The 25,612-nt window shown below is 39.0% G+C and overlaps 1 protein-coding gene across 2 annotated transcripts; it reads right to left on the bottom strand.

Annotated features, from left to right (window-relative positions):
• Positions 1–1,703: 1,703 nt before the first annotated feature.
• LOC134646785 (basic helix-loop-helix ARNT-like protein 2) lies at positions 1,704–25,087 on the bottom strand. Of its 2 annotated transcripts, none has more exons than XM_063500715.1 (17): positions 24,873–25,087; positions 18,565–18,676; positions 18,395–18,433; positions 18,266–18,307; positions 17,847–18,004; positions 17,686–17,768; positions 17,521–17,613; positions 15,191–15,308; positions 12,710–12,859; positions 10,014–10,251; positions 7,129–7,235; positions 6,822–6,972; positions 6,639–6,694; positions 6,440–6,551; positions 6,119–6,209; positions 5,197–5,299; positions 1,704–4,416 (listed from the first exon to the last, which is right to left on the bottom strand). In XM_063500715.1, exons 1-17 carry the CDS (start codon positions 25,048–25,050, stop codon positions 4,259–4,261), a joined length of 1,989 nt encoding a protein of 662 aa, XP_063356785.1. In that variant the 5' UTR covers positions 25,051–25,087; the 3' UTR covers positions 1,704–4,258. The 2 variants fall into 2 exon arrangements, with proteins under 2 accessions (XP_063356785.1, XP_063356786.1); XM_063500716.1 differs by having other exon boundaries at positions 18,583–18,676.
• Between the last annotated feature and the right edge of the window lie 525 nt (positions 25,088–25,612).

Raw genomic sequence — 25,612 nt, 5'->3', positions numbered from 1 at the left:
ACAAGGGAATTACCCACAGCATAGAAGACTGTGATGTTTAACACAAAGTTGCTATGGAAACCCTTGCATTTAGAAACTAAAAAGAAGTAGCTGGTTCCCTAAAGGCTTTGGCGATGAAGAAAGTTCCAAATCTGCAAAAACACAGAGTATGTTTTGACACTGTTAGAAACTACAGTCACTACTTATACCGTTTACATTCCACTTATGCACAGCAAAGTTTCAAAGTGTCCTAACAGGTGATATTAATTAGGCCTAAAAGCGTTTTGTCCCTTGGTGCCCTAAAACATACTAAAGTGGGCATGTCATGTAAGCTTGAGGAGTATAGCACTTCTCTATTGCATCATAGACCCACTCAAATACAACAGGTGGCTGTGCTTAAAAACTGCACTGAAGAGTAACAGAATATGTCAGAATGTGATGAAGTACAGTTAGGTCTATACTTTAATTTAAAATTAAATGACAAAGATGTAACTGAAGTCCGGACCTCAAACTTTAAGGTAAAGATTTTGTTGTTTCTGTTCAACCCCTCCAACACTGGTGGATGATCGAAGATCCTCTCCATCGTAAAAACAACCCATTTCAGAACATCCAGCTAACTTAAGAATACTTACCAGGAGAGAGACATCAAATTTTTCCAAGTGTACCATAAAAAGAAGACTTAGGAGAGCAAGCAGAGAGAGTTCACCACAAGATCAGCCCATACCAGAGGTTGATCTTATAGAAAATCAACCTATACCTATACCATATGAAAAGAGGAACGTCTGCTGAAAAAATGTAACAATTGCAATCTAGTGTTTTTGCTTAAAGCCTCGATTTAAAGCAGAGTTTCAGCTTTGGTTGTGTTGTGGTTGTTATATTTTAAATCTATTACAGAGATGAACATAAAAAATGAACCAAAACTAGTTATATTGTAATCTAAGGTTATCTTGAAGTTTAGGCACAGAGAGAAAAAAATAGTTGCCATTTATAAAAATCCCAGTGTTAAAGGAAGCAGGCTTCCTGGTATATTGTTGTAGTGTCCGATGTTCATATTGAACTGAACCGAAGTTGAACATATCTAAATCTGCTCCTGTAAGCCAAAACTGTTCCTAACAGTATAATATTAATGATTATCTGCTTTTGTTCTGAGACGACATCTGTATGTCACACAAAAATTTTACATTTTTTCTAATAGTTCATTTCAATTTGGTGTCACTTGTCTCCTACACAGCATATGGTAATAATGTTGTTGGTAATTAATATTTTTATAAGTAGTAGTTGACATGTTATATAATTAAATGTTATACATAACTGTAAATGAATGTGTTACATAAAAATTTCTCTATATTAAAAATAAAAGCTGTTCTTAAAAATGGAGCATAATTTTTCATTTTCACGTTCTCTTTTCCTTATTGGTTATTTTCTTCATTGTTTGCTTCCTCTTCTTTGTAAAGAAATTATTTTAAATGTCTAATGGAATAACTCTGTGGATAATATGACATCATTATCTGTGTTGTTTGTGAGATTTGAGTCCTTTTGTAAGTGGTTGTATATTAATATTATTTAAAAAAATGAATGAAATAGTTCACTGTCTTCACCATATTGGCAAATTCATGCTTTAAAAACTTTCAAGCATGGATGTAATTACTGTGCAAAACTATTTTGGCACTGGTATCAAATAAAGACCTTAATTTTAAAATGAAAAAAACTGTTGGGACAATTACTTAAAAATGCTATTTTACTGACAAAGTCTTCCCCCTCAGCTCTGTTACAGCAGATACAATGACAACAGTTATCACATACAAACATCAGACACTTTGTCTTTGATAGCAGGGCATGTTCATCATGCTTCAATGTCCATTTCACATGGCACAGATGGCAAAAGTATGTGGTGAGTTTTCCTTGTAAAGCCAAAAAGAGCGTCTTACTCGTGACTTCCAACTGAACCCCGTCAGATGCGACATGCATTCAAGGCAACAGAGTCACATTATACTTTCAAGATTTGATGAACTAGTGGTATAACCAGACTCTACATGAGCTATACTGAGGCCAGTCACTGCAAATTAAACTAAAATTCACCTTTACTTTCACTCTCATAACCTCAGAGTAAGCTCGGTAATGACTGTGGCTACAGCTTTTGCTCAAATCTAAACGTCCGCTTGCATTCTGACCTCTGACAGCAAATGACAGTATATCTGAGCTACCTACAATGTTGAGATTATTCATGAGTGGCTCTACTATACAAATATCACAGCTAATTTCTATGCTGATATTCTGGGGTCAAAACAAAGGAAATCTGTCCTCAGAGTCCTTTGGCTCCTCAAAGGAGTTCATTGTACAAGAGATCACGTTAGCATCATGTTAGAACGTCTCTGTTAACGGGCAAACACTACAGCCTGACTTCAACTTCATCCTTTAGTGTTAATTCATAATAGAAACATAGATTTTACCAGCTTTATGTTACATACTGAATATAAACACCCTTCCATTTTGTTTTCTTTGTGTTCTCTTTTACTTAATCTATGGATTTTTACAAGGAGGCCGTAATCACATTTCTCTAAACCGTAAATACATGACTGTGATTTGTAAAGTCACACTTCCACATGATATTCTTTCCATACAACTTTGTTTTGTGTGGTTAAACTGTTAAATGTGAAGCTGATTTATTACTAGGGTTTAGCTTCTTCCTGTTAAATGAGAAACCAGGTGGTCAGACATTTGGTACATATGTAAGAAATTTATAAAGACTACAGAGTCTACCATTCCTACCATTCATTCAGCAATCAGAACTGTAAACAGTATTCAATATTCAAGTATTTATTTTAATAAAAACAGTCCTGAAGTAAAGCGTTCTCCTTGAAACACATTCCCTTCGTAGGTCCTCGTAGCATTAGCGATCCTTGCTAGTAGCCCCATCGCTAGCTAATTGTCAAAGTTGGAATCTGTGTGTTGATTGTACTAGATAATAATGTGAAACCTTTTAACCACATTATTGTTAGAATTCTTTGATTGTCTCTAAGTGTAAACCAAGAATCTTTGCTCATGTGGTCTGATTAGGTGACAAAAGTACTCGGCTAGCTCAGTAGAAGCAAAAATCAGACACACTTCTGGATCATTTGTGTACACAAATGATTAGGAATGAACACAATTTCTTTTAAATAATACAGTACGTGTGATTCAAAGCGCTGGGTGTCTTTGGCAATCTCGCAATTCTGATAGTCTGTTATCAAATAAAGCCCATGATCTGCATGTCCTCAGCAGTGTCTGCTGAAATAAAGCAGTCCATCTAGTTTGTGTTGTTTTCTTCACCCCATTACTGCCACTACAGGTTTGTGAAGTGCGATGGAGAATGAAGAATTTACAAAATACTTAAATAATACTAATTAAGCAGTAGGTTGTTTTTTTTTTATAGAGAAACTACAAGGTGATTAACTTTTTTTCTCCTGCAATTATGATCTTACAAAAATTTGGCATTTGTGAATCACTGCAGAATTTTAGGTAACAGTATTTATATGTGACACAGTGTTTTTAACTCTCCCCACACTGCGTGGCTGTCCTGGGCATGTCCAAAATGAAATGTAGCTGAACCAGTAGTGGTTGTTCAAGGACTGTGGTGCCCCGATTTGTACATATTTAGCTGCAGTTCTTAATCAAGGAGCTAAAACGTAGACATTCTTTTTAACCTTCTTCAGCAATTTACTCATCAGTTTTTTCTTTTTTCTTTTTTTTTTACTTTTACTTAAAATGTGTCTGATGGGAATCTTTAACATACAATAAAAAAATTGAACAATCAGACCATGTATGAAAAACAAGTCATTCCTAAAACTGTACCAAAGGTTCCACAAATGTCAATGTTTGAGGTTTCTGTAGCAGCACTGCACATTACAGGACTTCTATGCTCCTCCAGACCTTGGTGGCCTTGGTGACTAAGGGCAGCAGAGCAAATAGATCTCCCTGCTGTTGAAGGTCTCGACTCCAACCCCTATTCAGGATGCACAAGTGTTACTAAGGAAGACACTGTATCACCGCAGGCTCCAAGGGATCTTCAACCAGACCTTCTTTCAAGCAAAAACCAAGTACCCGCAAGCTAATCATAGTCACAACACTTCCTGTACACTTCCTGTTCAGCAGTCCTCAAGTCTGACATGTTGTGACTTTTGGTACAAGTCCTGTAGGTTCGATTGTGCAAGGCCAGTTCAGGTATCAGGCAGATCAGAATGAACTGAACCGCCTAGTTTTCAGCTGTAATAGAGAGCGAGGCCGAGAGTCTGAGCACCCTCTAGAAAGGCCAGTGTAAATCCTCCAACTCCCCTGATTGACCCATGTTCACGTCCGTCTCCAGCAAGCTCATGATGACCGCCATGGCAGCCTCGTCGCTGCTGAAGCTGCTCAGGCCTGGCACCACCATGCTGTCCAGGTCCAGCTGGGAGGGCTCACCTGAGTGAAACAGAGCAAAACAAAAAATGAGATCTGAGAAAAAAATAACACCTTTAACAGTGTCCGGTAAAGCGGTAAAGAACATAGAGTGACGTCAAGTCAAGCAGCCGGAGCCTGAGCTTCAGCAGTGATGGGCTAGAAATGTTCCTACAGTACAACTGCTGTGGGAAACAATATTTGCTGTCTGGACTGGTTTACGCTGCTGTTGTCTTTAAAAATGAAAAAAACAATCTAGGGCATGGCTCTGTGTCCAGCTTGTATTTAATTTATTTACTTTTATGTGCCAACGCATCTCTAAGCAACGCTAACATAATTTAATAAGTGATGTAAGTAACATAGTGCATAGCTTTAAAATAATAATAATGAATAATATGTTACTCTTTTTAAATAATGACCAACAAGCTCGTCAATAATTTTAGTTTGCTCATTTTTGCTATTTAAAATGCTCATTTTAAAGTAGCATTTTACCATTAGCTTGTGGGAGCTGCTAGGTTAGCTGGTTTCAGTTAGCTTCTTTTGTTTTGGCAAAGTTACAGAAGAAACTGTCTTTTCTGTGTCGCATTTGCCTAAACTTGGATTGTAATGCTTACATCTTCTTCTTGGCCTGCAGCTGTGAAATCACAAGTGGGATGCATACCATAAACAGCCGAGGTATTTACTAATACAAAATATAAAGTGGCGCCCAGTTACTCTTGTCCTTCACTGCAGACTGCAGTACAGGAAAAAGAAAAGACAGAAACTGTTAACAGAGCGTGTTTGTGATGGTCTTGCTGGGAGTACCTGCACTTTCAGAAGTTGAGCTGCTCGTCCCTGCTGCCGTCCTTGAGTCAGACTGGGACTGGGACTGTGATGAACTGCCTGCTGCCTCCTCTCTGCTGGATGCCTGCAACAAGCCATTATACATTAAAACAGCGTGCAGGACCCCGCGTTTCACCTTTCTCCACTGAAGTGTGTAATTAAACTCAGGAAAACAAGCTGCTTTCGTCTTTCTCACACACATCTCCTCCTACATTTGAAGAGTTTCTTGTCTATGGGGATGATGATACACCTTGTGAGGATGCTGTGGTGGAAGTACAGTTCAGAGCTTTGCATTATGTAAAGTAATGGCATACTGACAAATCCTGACACTTTAGACAATTATAAAAGTATTATTGTGAATTTAGTCACAATATCGGACCTCCCCATGTCACCATCCAGCCATCTATTCATCCATTTTACTAACTGCTTATTGAATTTAGGCCCACTTTAGGCCACTAAGTGGCCAAGCATGCAGGTTTATTTACTCTGAGAGAAATACTGAAGTTGCCAGAGGAAGCACAGCGAGTACGTCCAAACTCCATACTCAAAGGCCTTAGCCAACCACGAGGTTCAAACCAGGAACCTTCCTGCTGTAAGGTGGCCCCCATTAAAATGACATGTTTATCCAAATTTCCATAACATGATCGACCATAATGAGAAATACTCCTAATGTTTCACCGGAAAATGAATCTCACCATTCCTCCAAATCCAAACAGTAAAGATTCAGGATTTCAAAAAAAATGCCAGAAGTTCAAAAAAGTGCAAAAACTATAAACTAAAGGATGAAATATTATGAATAAATTAACCCCAGCAGCACACCAAGCAAACTGATTCCAGCTGGTGCTTCATGGTTACTGTTAGTAACAGTAGGAAAGTTGCCTGTCCTATGATTTAGGTCACTCACACTCCTGTTGGTTTGTGGGGACACCAGTGGACATTTCTCCTGGGCTGGGCCAAACGGACTCGAAGCTCCGCTTGATGGAGATGAGTTCACCCTGTCAAAAAAATTATAAAACATTGGGTCTTGATGCATGCTCAATCATCCAGGTAAGTAAAACATTGGATTTATCACAAATGGGCTTTCAGGGTTATTCTGGATGTTTTTGTACCAAATGTTAAGATTTATTGGAGCATCTATCAGAAAATATGATGCCTTTCTATGAAGAAAAGCAACATGATTTTAAATTCATCGAGCCTTGACAGACAGAGAGTTGACAGACTGTACCTGTAGGAGTCGATGAGCTCATTTGCGATTTGGGTCCCTATGCTGCCAGCGTAGATCATTGTGCCGGTGCCACTGGAGAAGCCGGGAATTACTGGTATTTGCTTTATGTCGTCTTTTAAGGCAGGAGGACAAAAAAAAGCTCAAACAAAAAAGACACATGACAGCATGATGAATACACGGCTCTGTGTGCATCTCTTACCCTGGAGTGCCTTTGAGCTGCCTGCCTCCTCCTCATCTTTTGTGTGACCGGCCCCCCTGTTGGTGCAATGGAGTATTTTAACTGCTTCATCCAGAACAGAGTTGTATTAAAAGCTTTATTACGGCAGCATGGTGCATATGAAAGAGCAACAATAAAGTTGAAACGACAGCAATCGGTACTTACGAAATAACCCTATTTAAAGACACGATAAACTCAACTTCTTTGGTCCATGGATTTGTGAAACTAAACCACTGACTTTGGAGGGAAACGTAGGAGCCGTATTTTGTTTTAAACTTGTAGCACTGTGTCTCAATCTTCTCTTTGCTTCGAAGCACTGCCAAAAGATTTGACACATGTCATCACAAAGCAAAGTGAAAAAAGTCACTACGAGCGCTTTCCTTTTCCATTCCTTCTGACCTGAAGACAAACTGAGCTACACTTATTTTAGCATAGATTCAGTTTGGCACCAGTTGTGGCTTTGCTCCATTACCTTGCCTGTGCTTTCCTGCAAGGTGCTGTAGGTCATCTTGGTGAAAGTACTCATAGCAGGATGTGCCGAGAACTTCCTGCGGCAAATAACCAATGACGGTTGTGGCTCTGAGGGAAAAAAAGAGAGGAAAAAGATGGAGTTTAGTGATTCTGGTCTTGCTTCTTTCACTGCCTCTCAGGATTGTGCCAATTAAAAATAGCAGAGGAAAATGGAACAAAAGCAAATACAGAATAGATAACACTTCACAAAAAGGGACACAAAAATTTGCTTAGTCACCTGCAAACAAACAAAGAACGAATCAGGAGCAATCTGATCGCTAACAAAGTTGTTCGTTAGGACTAGAGCTAACAGATTTCTCTATTTAATTATTAGCTACTGTATTTGGCAGTCTAGTGGTATCAGCAATAGCCGATAAATTAATTTAAATTAATTTAAAAATTAATTTTAAAAAGGAGAAATAGAAAAAAAACAACCTTCAGCTATGATATGAATGTTGGCATTACACAGTTTGTCCACCACAGGGCACTGTGCCACTTCCCTGTTGGCAATATATGTTTCAAATACTACAAATACAGTGATCAACTGATCGGATCAGAGCTGGACAGAGTGTGGATGAATGTTAGGGAAATGTTATGTTTCGTACATCTGGGCGAAAAAAAAACCCCCATCAGCAATCCATTAGATTCCTCAATCACCAATAACCAATATCGGAACTGGTCTTAAAAATCCTTTATTGGACGGGCTGTAGTTAATACTTTCTTAATAACTCCAGATCCAAAACCTGCACAAAACCCCTCCACTAACTATTTATTCATTAGCGTGTTACTCTTTCTGTGCTGCCAAAAAGAGTCATGATTCATAGTTACTGTGGAGGATCTACTGTAACAGAACACAACTTAAACATTACTCGAAAATTACCAACTACTTTTGTACTCCAGGGTAACAATGCAGTTACGCGATGATTGTCTTTACAATTATTGCCTTGTTGAGACTCTAATCATCATATTTAGATACTCATATTCAGTTCACCTGTGCCTAAAATTCAGAGCAAGTAAAAGTAAATTAGAAGATAATAGAAAGAAAAGATACGGTTAGACGGAGGTCAACAAAGCATCAGAATAGAAAAATTAAGCAATATGCCTCGAAAATGGACAACAAAACAAATGAAAAACAGAAAAGAGAAAAGGACGTCTGTGTTAGTGTCACAACTGGAAGAAATGGGCTGAATGACGTGATTACATCCAGAAAAGCTTAAAAAAAATAACTGGAGAAAACAAGATTACAGTGACAACAGAGACGGGGTGATAGTGGATGAAGTGGATGTTCAGTGATGAATTACAAATCCACATTAGTGAAGGAGATAATGCTGGAACCTCTGTGTGTTGCTGTTTGTTGGCGATACAGTTCATTTTATCTTACCACAGAGCAAAGACTGTTAAATCCTTTTTTCAGGAAAAACATAGGGGGCCAATAACCATCCTGCAAAGTTGATCTGTCACCCACTATCTGAGAAAAGACTAACTGTCATTCTGGTTATGACTTTTCCTTTGCTTCATGTCTAAAAAATGCTATTAATAACGTCATTTAATGTATGTTTCATGAAACCAAAATATTCAGCCATTAAACACAAATGGGTTTATGTCATATTTGTGGATGGTTTATTTGCTACATAGCAAAAAAATCTGACTGAAATTGATTGGAATTTTGGATAATATGTAATAAATAAGTGGTTACATTTTGCTCAGAGTTGATCAGGAAGGCTAATGAAGAAACAGGGAGATTAGCTTCCAGACAGTTATGAACTAATTCATACTTGACACGCCACTGAAATAGCATATGTTCAGTTCAATTCATTTCATTCAAAAACAGTCACTTCAAGCCCCTTTAAGTACGATTAAGATCCTACGATAATACAGAGAAAACCTCAACAGTCACACAACCCCACATGAGCAAAAACTTGGGAAGGAAAAACTCCCTTTTAACAGGAAGAAACCTCCAGCAGAATCAGGCTCAGGGAGGGGCAGCCATCTGGTTGGGGGTGAGAGGAGGGGAGGAAGACAGATCAAAGACACACTGTGGAAGAGAGTCAAGCCAGGGTAATTAATAATAGTAATTAGTAATAACTAATGATTAGATGGTGTATAAACATATACAGAGCAAAAAGAAGAAGCAGTCAGTGCCTCACAGGCACAGCAGTCTAGGTCTATTGTAACATAACTAAGGGAGGGTCACCTGATCCAGCCCGAACTATAGTTTTAAGTCTAATCTTGAAAGGAGAGACAGTGTCTGTCTTCTGAATCCAAACTAGGAGCTGGTGTCACAGAAGAGAGGCCTGACAGCTGAAAGCTAGGGTACTTTTAAATACTCTAGTAAGTATTCAAGTAAGCCAGCAGTCAGTCAAGGCTCTACTAGGGTGATATGGTACTGTGAAGTAGGCTTGTTTTTTAGTAAATATTCATTAAGGCATTCCTGATTCGTTCTTCGGCAACTAAGAAAGTTTTCGCCTCCCTTATCATAAAGTGTTAGCATAGTATAAATAAGCCTCTCATGTAACATTCATCAGTCACACACATGGGTAATTCATTTAATAAAGTGATTCACTATACTTGTGTTGTGAAATTACTTCCCAAAAAATGAGAAGAGATTTTCACGTGATGCCCTCAAGATGCTCAGGTCTTTCTGAGAAACAACGGCAGACACAGAAATGATTATCTCCACTGACAGTCCAACCGACAAATCTCACGCTGCTGCGCTCAGAGGCCTCCCCACCACGCAACGCCTCTGCCATTCTTTTCTCAGCAGAACTGCGTGCGCACAACAAATCCATGACTCACGGCGGAAAGATACATGGTGCACATGGACGTAGTTAGAAAGGGGAAACTCACTGTTGATCTACAAAAGTGAACTTGCCGTCAATCGCACAGCGAGTGACGAACTCAGTGGGCTTGACGTTGATGTCTTTGGAAGGCTGATGGGACGCGTGAGAGTAGAGGCGGCACATGGTCACCAGGCACGTCAGGGTCGAGCTTTCCTTGTCGGCGTCGGCCTCCAGCGAGTCCAGCTGGCTGCTCGGCCAGCTCCGCATGTACCCGGTGCAGTGCAGTGTGCAGAATCTGTAAGCGTCTGCGGGTAGAAAACAAGTCATGTGTATGATACAATATCCTTTCTAGTATTTTTAGATTGTGTTTTGGGTGAACTGTGTATATTTAGTGGCACAGAACATAAAATCAGACCTGGCGCTACTGTGGTTTCAACAATCCAGCTTATTTTTCAGGCAACATGAGGAAGCAGCTACTCCTTCAAACGTCACTCCATGTTAAATAAAAACAACATGCTTTAATGCATTACATTCATTCACAGCTGCCATTACAGCTTACCTGAAGACAAAAATCTACAGGTATTGTTTAAGTTTCAGTACGTGGGTTCATATTTGTTTAGGCTTTTTACAGAAAACCAGAAACTGGGTGGGCCAGTTCCTCTGGTTTCAGACAGTAAGCCTGTCAAAGAGAGGTTTGACTTCTGAATTTCTCATGTGGATTCTTTTAAACAAGAAAAAGCAAACATGAGAACAGTGCTTAACAGTATAACTCACAGTCATGTGAACAAGAAATCCCCCCCCCCCTCCTTTTCATATCAAAGGTTTTATGTATCAGGATATGATTAAAAAAAAATCACCAGATCTCAACCCAACTTAAATGCTGTGGCTGTGCATGAACAAATGCCTGCAAACTTCAGTAAACTAAAGTAATGTTAGAAACAAGAGTGCGCCAGAATTCCTCCACAACAAAGTGAGACGTGGACGAAGTCACACAGAAAACCATTGCTCTAAGTTATGGCTGCTAAAAGTGCTTCTACAAGCTGCTGAATCACAGAGTGTGTTTCCTTTTCCACACACTGCTTCGGCAACCTATAAAGAGCGAATGGGCTTTTTTGCATTATGTGCTGATATATAAAACCACACAAGTTAAGGAGGGTGTGCTTTCCTCTTCACATGACTGCCTGTGTTTCAGTAATATTGGTACATAAATCAAATCCATGTCACTCAGGAATAAGATACAGCACATCAGAGTTGTATACACTTAAAATAAAGCAGGAGTGAAAGTGAGCCCTGTGATGAGCTGGAGCACCCTGCCTCTCACCTTATGACAGCTATGATGTGCTTCAGCATCTTCATGATAGTAAATCAGATTGTCAGTTAAGAAAATAGATTGATGGATAAATAATGCTACTAAATAACATTAAAATATTCCTAATTATTTTAAAATGTAAGTGAGAAAATCATACTGAAGCCTACAATGTACTGTAGACTGTGACGCAGCGGTCCCCAACCTTTTTTGCACCACAGACCGGTTTATGTCCAAAAATATTTTCACGGACTGGCCTTTAAGGTGTCGCAGATAAATACAACAAAATAAAAATACCAAAAACAAAAGATTAATTCATAACACATGGGAAAAGACCCAGGGAACCCGAGTTAACAATAAAAACAATTATTAAAAAAATAATGGAAAAAAAAAGATAAAAACCCTGAAAACCACAAATTTCACACCAGAGCTTCAACTCTCGACTCTGACTCCGTGGCCCGGGGTTGGGGACCGCTGCTGTAACGGACTGTAAGGCAGTTGCTTGGTTTTTCCACTGAATGGCACCAAAGCTTCATTTTCTGCTGCACAGTTAGCAGAGTTTGACCAGCTACTAATTTTGTGATTACACAATGGCTAACAGTGACCTACTTACTGTGCAAAACAACATGTTTTAAATTGTGGCATCTAAGACTAGAAAAAAAATGTCTTTATGCAATCATGTTTGTTTCTTTATTTAAGTCACTGTTGATGTGAAAACATACAAGTATCTACAGAATTAGTAGCTTAAGAAGCAGCTCCATAGAACTAGAGAAAAGGTGAAGAGAAAAGCCACTCTCATCCACCTCTCCACCAAATTTTAATAAGATAATTTCTTTACTTCCCCAACATGCAAACTAGACAGGGCAAAAACACTAAGTTCACTCCATTTGCTTGATTTCCTGCAGCTGCCTAAATTTTGGCCTCATTGCTTACAGACATATTTAAATATGTATATATATATATTTTTATATTAACATATCATATATTTTAATTCATTTTATTTTAATATATAATCTTTTTGGTAGGCATCTTCTAACCTCTTCCTCATCTCTTTAGCTCTGCAGGACCAGGACTGAACCTGAGCGTTTATACAAAGTGGAATAGTTTCAGTCTATTCAATAAATAACTCACTCGGGCTGTTTCTCGCAGCTGAATCACCTTAAGTGCTCTCATCAGAGCAGCGCAAGATAAACAAAACACTCCAAAGTAGCTCTGTCTGAAGCTATGAATAGAGCCAGTGTGTGTGTGTGTGTGTGTGTGTGTGTGTGTGTGTGTGTGTGTGTGTGTGTGTGTGTGTGTGTGTGTGTGTGTGTTCACTGAATCTAAATTCGATAAGCAACAATATTAGACTGGTGCAGTTGCTTGAGCCTTCATGTTTCACCAGCATATTCACAGCACATCGATTATTAATTGATACTTCATATCTACACGTCGTGCCACCTCCAGACTGAACCCACCTTTCTTTTTTGAAGCTGTGGGCAGCGAGTGTTTGTCTTCATGTTTCTCTGTCAGTCGACTGTGCTTCATGCGGCAGAAGAAGGATCGCCGAGCTCCGGTGGTTAAGTGGGTCGCTCTGACAGGAGCATCCACCTGGACCTGAACCCCAGCTGCACACAGAAGGACCACATTCGTGACTGGGACACGTAGTGCTTATTCTGTTTTTCTAAACATCATCTCATACAGACTACTGTGCAAAACACTCAAGCCACCACTCATTCCTTTACATTTTCCTAAGAAAATAAATAGCAATTAACTGAAATGTGGAAACTTGCATGAAAATAAAGCATATAAGGCAAAAACAAAGGTTGTTCAATTCCAACAAGCCTGAAAGTCAATATTTGGCATGGCCACCTTTATTCTTCAACACAGCTTGAACTCTCTTTTTAAGTCAACCATCTTTAGTGTTCATGAGCACTTCTCCAGGCTTCTTGATGTTCAAAGCTCTCCTTTAGATGCTGGCTTCCTTTTGTTCCTTTCTCTCTTAGGTTGATCCCATACTGCTTCCATAAAGTCCAGGTTCAGGGGAGGCCAATCCATGACTGGTAGTGTTTTTGTCAGGGGCTGTGACCCAGGGTTTTGAGTTTATTTTGTATTTTAGTTTTTCTTATGTTAGATTGCATTAATGTTAAGTTCTTGTGTTGTTATTATTAGTCAGGATTTAGTTGAGTTTCAGTCTAGTTTATGTTATCATCCATGTCTCCTTGTTTATGAGTCTTTTTCTGTTTGTCATGTGTTATCATCTCGTCTGTGTAGGTTCCCCTTGTGTGTGTCTCTCTCGCTCCCTCTCTCTGTCTTTTGAGTCAAGCTTGCGTGTCCCAGTTCATGTCTCTCCATGTTTCCTGTTTTATTTTGAAAGTCTTGTTTCCATGTTCAGTGTGTTTAGTTTTGCTTCCCCTGTGGCGTCATGATTATTTGTGTCAGCTGTGTTTCCTCAGATGTTTCCACTTCCCTCAATACCCTCCTGTGTATTTAAGTCCTCTGTCTCCCTTTGTTCATTGCTGGTGTGTCTGTTTTCCCTCCTCCGATTCCAGGTACCTCATGATTCTGTTCAGCTAGTTACTCCCATACTCCTGCTCAGAATCATGTTCATGTCTCGTTTTTCATAGTTTCCACAGCCTAGCTTTTCCCAGTTTAGGTTTTAATTTAAATTTTGGCCCTGCTCATTTTTGCCTTGTTTTGTATTCATGTTTTTTGGCCAAATAAACGTTTTTTGTTAAGATTCAGTTCCGTCTCCTTCCATGTCTGCACTTGGGACCACATCACAAACACACCGGCTGCCCCGCCGTTTCAGTTTTATTGTATGTTTTTCTGTTCAGGTATGCTTTTACTGAAACTGAACCAATCAGATATTCCTAATCAGACAAAAATCTGGCCATTCTGTTTTTTTACGATTCTTGTCTGTATTCATAATTTGATCAGTTATGTCAAGATCTTGTGATCACTTTCTTTATGACATGACATTTAGATACTGTTCATCTGCTGTAGATAGTTTTTAGGGCTGCCACTCCTTTATATTGTTTCATATTGTCCACTTGTTTAGTTTTTCTCAGTTTTCTTTTAAGGCACACTGCACACCATGACAGGATATGTGAAATTATGTCAGAGATGCCTAATAGCTCTTGGTTGGTGCAAACATACTATTTGATGACTGTTAAATTGTGTTATCATTTTTATTTTTCATAAATTAAAAAAAAAAACCTGAATTTGTGGTTTTTCCTACCCTGTTACTGGCATCAGGGTGCTAGTAACAAAGTGGCTAAAGATACAATTTCCAACTTGACTGATAAATTGTCTGTATACACACTGTCACTCTGTGTACACCTCACCTAAGCACACTGAGTTAGGTTCCTTTTTTTGTTTCAACTCAATTTTATTTATATAGTGCAGAATCATAAGAAAAGTCACCTCACTGTGCTTTATATTGTAAGATTAAGACCCTACAATACTCTAGGTGAGACTCAAACAATGAAGCAACCCCCTATGAACAACCACTTGGTGACAGTGGGAAGGAAAAACTCCCTTTTAACTGGAAGAAACCTCCGGCAGAAGCAGGTTTAGGGAACGGTAGCCATGTGCTGCAATCAGTTATAATTGAAGGGAAAACAAAAAAAGAAAAGAAACAGAGGAGAAAAGAGAACCAGTGCAAAGGGAGAAAGAAGACAAAAATATAATAACATGCTGCAGTATTGTATAAACAGTGGACACTGAAAAGAGGCGAGTGGTGAAGAAGTGCACAGTGCCTATGGGAGCATTTCTAAGGGATAGTTCAGGGTCACCTGACCCAGCTCAAACTATCAGCTTTAGCAAAAAAAGAGAGGAACTGTTGCTCAAGACCATGTTGAAAAGAAATCACAAGAAAGGCTGTCTCCTTGGAAGAAATCAGGAAATGAGGCGTGGCTCAGGACCTTTGCACAATACTGGAGCTCCGGTGGACTCACTTGCTGCGTCAAGAAGACGCTGACGCGGGTACATCTCTGACGAAGACAGCTGTTCCTTCACTTTGTTGATGTCTTTGTGGTGGATGAAATCAAACAAGCTCTGCCCAGTCAGTTCCAACTGTGAATACAAATGTTGTACATCTATTTACTCAGCTTTTTAATGTTTAGTAAATTCAATTTCATTTAGTTTTTTACATAGCACTAAGTCACAACTACAGCGCCTCAAGGCACTTTATATTGTAAGGTAAAGACCCTACGATAATACAGAAAAAAACCCCAAAATCAGACAAGTTCCTTTGAGCAAGCACTTGGCAACAGTGGGAAAGAAAAACTCCCTTTAACAGGAAGAAACCTCCAGTTGAACCAGGATCAGGGAGGGGCAGCCATCGGCTGTGACCACTTGGAGGTGATTGGAAAAGAAGAGCAAAATATAAAGTTTTAGTCTTAAATGCAGTTGTTTCCACTGCTCTGTATGGTCTAAGTAAGGGCTGATATCATAGGTACACAGCCTTGGCTGTGAGCACAGAATCCCCACCCAACTGCTATTCAAACGTTTTTGTTTGGAAGTGGCAGCCAACCATTATACACTGTACATTAGCAGCTAAATCAAGACAGATTTCTTCCATGCTGTGCCTTTTTTTCACTTTCAGTGATGTTATCTCCCTGTACAAAATCCACTGCCATGCAGACATGGACTAGTTTCTTAGAAGCTTTTCTTTGCTATCCCTCCTAATCATCATTGCTCTCTGCTTGCACACAGTGAGTCTTAAAGTTGAGACTGTAGAGCAGGTGTGACTTCATCCTGCAAAGCATGCACTACAGAGATACTTTCAAAAATGTATCAAAGCTTAGAGATTACTAGCTGTGCAGAAACATCAGGGCATTGCCTTGATTGTTAACTTTTACTTGCAGTGCTGAGTCTTCATCAGAGCATCAATAAAATGCTTCATACTGAACAACAATTTATGTGAACACTGAGTTGTAAAGATTTAGTTCAGCCACAAAGGACTGTGGATAGTGTGCAACATTTACAAATGAATTTATTCTAAAAAAAAAATCATAAAAATAAAAATATAAAACTTTAAACTTCTACTCTGAGAGTCCAAAAGGTTAAAAAAAAGTTTTCATATTGTTTCCTTGATTTAACAAAAGCCAAGAGGTTGGTTACTTACACTTACTGCAAACAGGAAGCAACATTAGCCTTTATCTGGTGATGATCAATCCACTTTTGTTCTATTTTTGGGCTCCACCATCCCCTGAGGGAAATCTCTGGCTCTTCATCTTCTAAATGTTACTATACCTGTCATTTGATGCTGGGCAACTGCGCAACTAAAAACTACATTTTTAATCTTTTTAAATTTAAGGTCATTTAATGACCTTTTTTTAAAAGCAATTCCTGACAGTACATGTGAATATAAATGGTCAGCATGAAGGTGTTGTCATATACAACTAACTGCATCGTTAATAGCCAACACTAACTGTACTGACAACTAAAGAGTGAAATATTAATATTCTATTGATAATATAATATTGATAGATTAATATTGATATTAGTGTAAAATTGTTACGGCTCCAGACTCTCTTCACTTGCCTCACATATTCAGTGTAGATTATATACCAGAGGCCGTTCCTGATTGGAGATATTTATGTTTCCAAATCATCGATCTTTAATGTTAGGCAAATGCAATAACAACTGTGGAGCCACAACAATCATGTAGTGAAAATCTAATATCATAATAGCCTTGGTTATAACGCAGGTAACTTTGGAGATAACATCACTGCATGAAAACAATGAAACATTGCATACTATAGAAACCTTTTGCAAGCCTCTTTTTTCAGTGATTGGCAGCAGCACCTCATTTCATTTAATGTTATAGGCACTAAATAAGCTGGAGCAAGCTAAAATCAACAGCATACAGACTACAAGCTGAAATGTGGAAGACTCTTTAGGAGACGTGAGACCTTCTCAAGTTATGCTGAACTTAAATTAATAAATTATAATACTTTTATTAAATTATATTGTTAAAAAAGAGGTGTGTATATATATATATATATATATATATATATATATAAATATGTATATATATATATATATATATATATATATATATATATATATATATATATATATATATATATATATATATATATATATAATTAGGTCCTATATATATAATATAGGACCTAATTATTTTACAAATTTTGTGAGGTACTTTGTTCAGTTTTACCGATCTGTACTTTTACACCTTCATTTTGCTAACATTCAGAAAAAGAGAAAGCTGCAACCAGTAACTGAATGTTGCAAGTTGTGTGGTGGGAGGGTAACACACCCGGTTAAAGTTGAGGATCTTGGAGACGGATTCGGAGATGAACAGGATTTTCGCCCGGTCACAACTTACGACTAAAAGGAAACCATCGGCAGCCTGGTAGATACACAGAAAGACGTGTTAATAAAAGCATAAAAGCGTTAATGAAACACACGTACGAGGACCTACCCTCAGCAGAAGGTGTCTTAGGTCATCGTGAGGCAGGATGGAAGGCTTGCAGGTGGTTTCTGAAAAGGCGCTGCCCATCCCAGCTGAAAGCACAGGAGCTTTTAGAGTGACAAAAATCAACATTACTGACCACTTAAATCACCACGTGGGTTAAGAAGTACCTTTGAGGGCTTTCAAGTGCTGCACAGCCTTCCGCAGCACAGTGAGTTTGTCGAGCTTTCGAGCCATGGGCTGACAGGCAGGGATCATGGCAGCCAGCTCATCAATCAGATTGTTCATTTTGTCTCTCCGCCGCTTCTCAATTTGACGGTGAGGCTCCCTGTAGGCACATTCAGCCATCAGACAGTCTGTATCTTAGAACTTGAAAGGGGAATGCATAGCTACATTACTACCTGCTGTGTCTTTTCTGGGGACAAAAATAATTACCTGGAAATTGTAATGGAGCTATTTTAAGACTGTCTAAGTCATTAGGGTTTTAAATAGCTGACATCTTAAACTAAATGAGACCAAGGAAAGCTACAGGAGACTTTTTTTTTAAAGCCACAGACGGCGCAGTCGTTTGATATAAAAATAGAATCACCTGAAGCATTTCATTTTGACTTGCTGATCCTCCCCTTCAGATCTGCAAATGAAAGCATCAAAAATCAAATTCTTTTTTCAGCACGGTCTAACACAATGGTATGCAGATACAGCCGACGACTCAACGTACCTGCTGAGGTCATCGTCCATTTGGATGTCAAGGCTTTGCCTGTGTTGGACAAACGGTGCGTCATTTAGTTTGTGTACATTGTACCATATCATTTTAACTACAGGCATAAACAAGAGTGAAATGTCTCAGAGTTTGTTTTTTCTTCTTAGACAACATAACACTGCTCTTACTGTACATGCGCGTCTGACCTCTCCTCCACATCTCCCTTTCGTTTCCTTGGCAGCTCGACAGCTGGCAGCAAGGAGCCTGCTTGGCTTGGCCCTTCATCCTCTGCTGCAGGATCTGATACATGAAAACAAGCACCACAGTGATGTGAGAAGGTACAAAAGAACACAGTACAACAACCCTGATCTTTCTAATAACGCTTGCTCTGTTTACACTATGAATGAATGAATGGAGGCTGGGGTTTCTGATTTTAATGAGTTGACCTTATATCAAATGAAAATACCATTAAAGATCTTAAAAAACACGTTGAGATTATTCTGACAGTCAAAAATCATCACCCAGGTATCTGGTATATCAGTGGTATGTGACTAAAAGGAGGAGACTTTATTTAGTTTACTGCAAAGTTTATTACTTATTTGAGGCTAAAGACTTTTTTCATCTACATTTATGAGCGAAAAAATAATGCTTAATTTGAGTTTTGAAGGTTAACAAACTCAACTGTTTTACTGTGTTTTGCTGTTTACAAATTACATTTTTGAACATACACAAATTGTTTGTCTTTTTGAAAATGAGCACCATCAGAATGACTCATATAGTTTTTTTCTGCATTAACAGGCGGAAAGTATTTTTAAAGGCTGAAATCTCAGCCAGGAATGCTCACTTTAAAGGCTGACGCAAAAACAATTTTATAACTGGACAGCTCATTTATTTTTCCCATTTTGCCTTGCTTTCTTGCCAATTTTGATACACACATTCTGTTTCTAGGCAAACTTTTGATGCACTGGCTAAAAGTTGCCGTTACATGGCGCCAAACCCCCATGCTATGCACTCCTGCAGTTTGTGAATTTCAGAGGCACGTGAGAGTAAATAGGGTTTGGCCCATTGTATTCACTAATGCTTATATAATACTGTAACACTGACCTACTTCTTACTCGGGGATCCCATTCTATAAAGTATGACATCTATTTGTGAGGAAAAACGTTTTGATAAAGTGACAGACACGTATCTAGGTGAAGAAAAGCAACTAGCACAATACTCAAACTGAACAAAAAACCCATTTTATGTTTGAATCTTTAAAGTACAATAATACATATTGTAAATAAAAGTTTATTTTTAACAGAAAACCCAGAGGTGGTCACAGTGACCCTTTTCTCACGTACATGTGTCCCACTAACAAGCACAGCAAGCTTTCACTATCAACAAAAACTCTTACTATGAGATCAGGGCCGGACTGAACTTTAATGATATTGACATCATTTTCATTAATCCCTCCAGAGGAGTTTAGTGGGTCATCACTGACGCAAAAGTGGAATGTGGGAGTGACACTTGCCGGCTCTCACTTCCACCCACCATGGCTTTTCACTGCTAGTTGCTGCACCACACACTTTTTTTTCCCCTTTCTTTGTTAGTCAAGAAATGTGTTCTCCTGCCACCTGCACCAGCACTACCAAGTCATATTTAAAGCAATGCCCCTTGCTTTTATCGGTGCAAAGTGCACGTCTAGACGGTCAACACTGAGTCACGCCCAAGCCGAGAGCACCAGTCGTGACTAGAGTACTGACGAGAGGCCAAGCCTGCAGGGTAGCAGATGACATACCATATTACTGAAACGCAGAAACACAGGCCACCACCTGTGGTGGAAATGCACAGGAGTGTAACTCAGTATGAAACAGAGTCAGCATGATATGACCTATATGCACTTCTCCACCTTTAAGTGTACCACTTGAATCACTTCAAGGTATTTGGAGGTGGGGATGTTTTGGGGTCTTTTGTGAGCTCACAGTTTCTTTTTGTGGGTGTGATTTATGTTTGAGTTCTTTGTTATTATTTTTTTATGCTCTGGCTCTACATCACCCACACCAAAGGATCACTTTTTCTCTAAGTCTTCATTTGGGTCTTACCTGCGGTTGAGGGACAAAAGTTTGTATATGGCCTGATTTAGTTTGTTGATACCCTAAAAAAACTATAATACACCACTTACAGTAGCACAGTTACTCTAATTTAATACGTTATAAACCAACACGTAGCCATTTTCTTGATAAGCTAAAAACGATGACTCTCCCACATAAGACAAATAAACAAAAAATAAATGTAGCCCTAATTGTGTGGACAGCAGGGGCTTGCAGATAACTAGCTACTGGAAGGCTTTTAAGCTGTGATGAAACCATTACCTAAACATATTGACACCAAACACTAACTGGGACTTTGCACTTAAGCTCAGAATATGCGGCTTTAAACAACACAATTATGGATATGATGCAAATTATCTTACCAACTAGTAATGACAGGTTTTCCATACCATGCTGGCACAAAAACATAAAGGTGCTTTCAGAAAATGTCCACAAGTGTGACGTACAGGGGCTGTCACACCAGAGGTCAAAAACATCACACAAGAGGACATGATATCTTTAAAACAAATAAATCAAACACGTTTGAACACTTTTTATTCCTTTTTGGCCACTTTCAACACTTTTAAATTCAGCAGTTACTGAAATTAAAATATTTGCTGCTATGTGGGGGGGGGGGGGGGGGGGTTAATTGCTAATGTTTTGTCATTAGAATAAGGATAGAAGCGTGATGAGTGTGGAACTTTAATCTTTTTAGAGTGTAGAAAAGATGAATGGGAGAGGCAGGACAAAAAGGTACACACAGAAAATGAACAGAGATCCACACAGAAGGGAGGCAATCCTAACAGGACAGCCGAAGGAAAACAAAATTTGATTAAAAATATCACTTCTCGCATATCTTGATCAATTTAGTTTCATACCAAGTGACTGAATGACTGCCTGTTATTAAGAACAAAGAAAGGAATTATTGTTGCTTTGGTTACCTTAAAATATTTGATACTATTTGAACTTGTAAATAGTTGATGACATTTCATTCACAATAGGCTGATTCCATTCAAATTTGAACTTGACATTTCACAAATTTAATGAGAATTACCACAAAGACACAGCTACTAAAAGGGAAACAAAATAACTACAAAGAAATGTAAAATAAGTAGAAAGAAACACAAGGTAAGTAGAAATAGACACTAAACAACTACACAATGACACAGGACTTCAAAATGATACTAAATCATTACAAAGATACATAATAACAACAAAGAGACAAAATAACCACAAAAGACAAGTTAATTACAAAGAGATATACAATGAGAAGAAACAAGCAGAAATAACTATAAAGAGTAACCAAATGACTGCTAAGAGACACAACACTATGACAAGAAACAAAATAACTACAAAGACACAGAATAACTCCAGTTAAACGTTAACTACAATGGAGTACTAAAATACACAAAACTAATACAAAGAGGTAGCAAAACACAACAAAAATACATGCAGTGAGACTTAAAATGAACAGAAAGACACAAAAAACATGGAAAATGATGACAAGGGGGGGGGGGGGGGGGGGGAAGCACCACCTTCTATCTCAGCTGAATACTGAAGCTTAACTTCAGTATTTTCAACCAGCAGCAGCACATGAATGTATCAGTCGTGGTCTTTTGAACCTGTAAAGAAGGGTATGTTCTGTGGCTCAATGCCTCGTAATTTTTCCATTGCTATAAACTATCTGGTTTACACAACAAAGAGCAAGGTGATTGGTTTAAATTGGTTATTAGGCACTCATTTATTACACTGCACAGATAAATACGACCTTTTGTGTATCTTTACACAATTTTACTCATTTGAGAAATTAAACCCATTTGATTTAATACTGTGCCCCAGTTTTTTTTTTTTTGAGTTAACCCTGTTAAAACCATGTTTAGATGTTATACAGTTCAGTACACAATAACCACCCATTAGATTCATTTAGATGACAAAAGCTGAAAATGTAGAAGCTTTATTGAATCAGAATTGATAGCAGAGGTGTTTTACTGGACTGCATTTCATTTCATAATGTGCATAATAAAATAAATGTCACATTATTCCAAGGCTCAGTGTCTCTGCGTACTTCTGGTAACATAACATAATAGCAGGGTTGTAGTTTTGGATGGATGCAGAGAAGTCAAGCCCTAAATCCTACAGTTACAGTGCAATATGTTCTGGGTTATTTCTGGTCAACTGACCTACAATTTCCTACAACCGCTAAAACCAGTACATGCTATTGCTAAGGATGTTTTGCAATAAGAGAATATTCTTTTACAAGTGGCACAAGGGCTATTCTGTTACAAAGCATGCGTTTTTAACCTATACTGAGGTCAATGTACAGTTTACCAAAAAATAGGTTTATGTTCACAACAAAATAATATCTGAGTCTATGATTCTTTAATTGAGGTATTTATAGAGCAAATCACACAGTATTAAAGTATTTTGATCATGTGTTTTAAGAACAGCATCTACCCCATTTAAACATACTTACTTAATTAACTGCCTAACAGTAACAATCAGTTTGAAGATGAAATCTTGTATTTAAAAGTTTGTGAACAGTTGCGTGTAGTTAAACATTTTAGGGGCTAGATTGTGTGGGATTAGGGTAGAGAGTTAATGTGACGGTTTCAACATTTACAGTAAATGATTACAGTGCTGTACTTTAAAATACTGACAGGACCATTTGAAATATATGGATTTACAGAGGAAAATTGGGTTATGTATGGCTTGAGAGGGCTTTATATTTTCATGCATGTTGTCATTGTGATAGCCTGTTAGCACAGAGCTAATAGCTTTACTACCATGAAATAAGTTAATCCACACTATTTACATGGTGATGTTATATTTGCATCCCGAATGGCTGTACTTAAGATTAGCTTTTGTAAAACAACAAAGGGCCAAATGCATATGCATGAGCACGAAAGACAAAAGGAGGGCGAGAAAATTGAAAATTTTAGTTTTCACATATACATAATGCACCTTACTCACAGTGGCTAGTTTGAGAGAAAATAACAAGTAAACACAGGTGTTACTAATCCATTTAACCAGGGCTTTGACCCAAACAGAATACCACTAATGTCATTAGTAACACCTGTGTTACCTACTGTTCGTGTCAAAATAGCATACTGAGGAAAAGCGCGATACATTCGCAGACCTGCCATTTAATCTAAACAAGAGGCTACTTTTTGTTCGTTTTCAGGAGTTGTACTTTTAATGTGGTATTTGACAATAGCTCTTTCATATTCTCGTCATAATTTTAGATTGTATTTTGAATTAAATAACGTAAGGGGTTTACATCAAGTGTCTTTGCACATTTTATATAAACTGTATGATTTCTTTTCAGTACCTAGAATTGACCTAGTCTTCCATGAATGTAGCTAGCACTGAAACATATTTTTGAGACGTATTTACGCCCTGTAATGATTTACTCCTGTGCATTGTACTGTGTTTACCAGAATGTTAGCACTTAGACCACCGTGGTTCAAGTTTTTAAAAAAAGTTCCGGTGATGGTTTAACCCCTTTGTGTTTTAATATCCCGCCGTTAGTCTGCATTATTTGAACTGAAGGGTTTGGTAGCTGACATTCCTCTGTGCTTCTTGGCACGGCTCGGAAACGGCAGGGAGCGACTGCTTCCCTCTGCTGCACACCGAAGGCAGAGCTGCTCTACTGATCTACTGACCCAGTTTCTGAAAGAAGCTGAACGAGAAAGAATGTTGGGGGGGCAAATCTCGAGGAACCACGTGACAATATAAGCTCCCCGAGGCCAGTTTGGTGAAGGTTAGGCAAATATTAATATTAGCACCAGGCTTCGAGAAGACGACGGGTTTTCGCAAAGGAACCGCTTGTTAGCAAAGTGTAAAAGTATTTCTGGGCTTTTGGGATGCATTCGTCGTCATGGTTACAGTGACGTGTTTTTATCGTGAGTGCGAAGTTTGCCGATAAAGCTGCCCCCCTCCACTCGCGTCCCCCTCCCCGGAAACGAGCACCACATAGTACGGGAATGAATGGAGAGGGTGTCACGCGCGTTGCCAGCCGACGCGTTCGGTTTTAGGAGGCAGGTGCCAGCTGCTCGAGACACCGGTGCGACGCACTGTAGCGGCTGGTCCAGCAAGGCTACTGCGACTGCTGCCACTCGGTTAAGTGTTATCGTTACTGCCGCTGTGAGGTCGTCTGCTCTCAATGTCCTCAATGTCCCTGTAAAGTTCTTTTTTTTTTTTAAGTAACCTTCACTCAATATAACCTAACTTGCCGTTTAAGAAAAAACACGTCAAGGGACGAAAGAAGTTCAGAACTAATTCGTGGAAGAAGGCATACCACTAGTGCTTAATTTATTTTTTCAGCTAATTGAAGGGGAAAAGTAGTTGCCCCAAAGAATATATTAAAAAGAAGCAAAGCTAAGCTACCCACAATAACCACAACGTCGTCAAGCCGGAGCCCCTACCTGCTGGCCTCTCCGCCGTCCCGTCAGAGCCCCCAGCCGACATGCCTACGGACTGGAGCCGGTGTGCCCGGTGAAGGCTTCGCAGCGCCGCGGCGCATGAGGAGCCACCAGCTGTAGTAGTAGCAGAAGGGAGAGGAGGGAGGTTAGGAGAGCCGGGGTGTCGTATAATTGACTTCATTTTTTCCCTCTCACCCGACTCCTCCTCCCCCCGTATCTGTTTTTTTTTTTTTTTTTTTTTTTTTTACAAGGGGGGGAGTAGAAACGTGAGGGATGGGTGAGAGTGGAACACCCAGGTCCTTTAGGAAACAAGGGAAGAGTTCACACTTGTCTCCTCCTTAATCGCCTGCTCGCTTCATTCACAGCCGTTTTCACTCGACGGTGTTATAAGCTGCTGAGTCCATTCATATCAGCGAGACTAAAAGTCATGAATCAGCGTCACGTTAGTCGGAATGGAGAAAGAAATCTGTCAAAAATAACCTTTTCGCTGCGTGACGATAACATTTGTAGGAAATCGGTTATTTGAATGTACTGCTGTTTTGAAAGCGCACTTAAAAAATGTCAGCTTTTACTGTAAAGGGGTTTATCTTCGTTTTAAACCGATGCAGTGGCTGTTTTGGTATTTGGATGCTGGGAATAATAGTGGCACAGACTTGCATTTCCATTGGCACACCTTGGATATGTTAAAAGTCTGTCAGGAAGTGGATGGTCTGCCAGGAAACGTGGGATGACGCCGTGACGGC

Source organism: Pelmatolapia mariae, linkage group LG17 (assembly GCF_036321145.2).
Source record: "Pelmatolapia mariae isolate MD_Pm_ZW linkage group LG17, Pm_UMD_F_2, whole genome shotgun sequence".
In the NCBI taxonomy this organism is placed as follows: Eukaryota; Metazoa; Chordata; class Actinopteri; order Cichliformes; family Cichlidae; genus Pelmatolapia; species Pelmatolapia mariae.
This window is presented reverse-complemented; position numbering and strand designations above follow the sequence as displayed.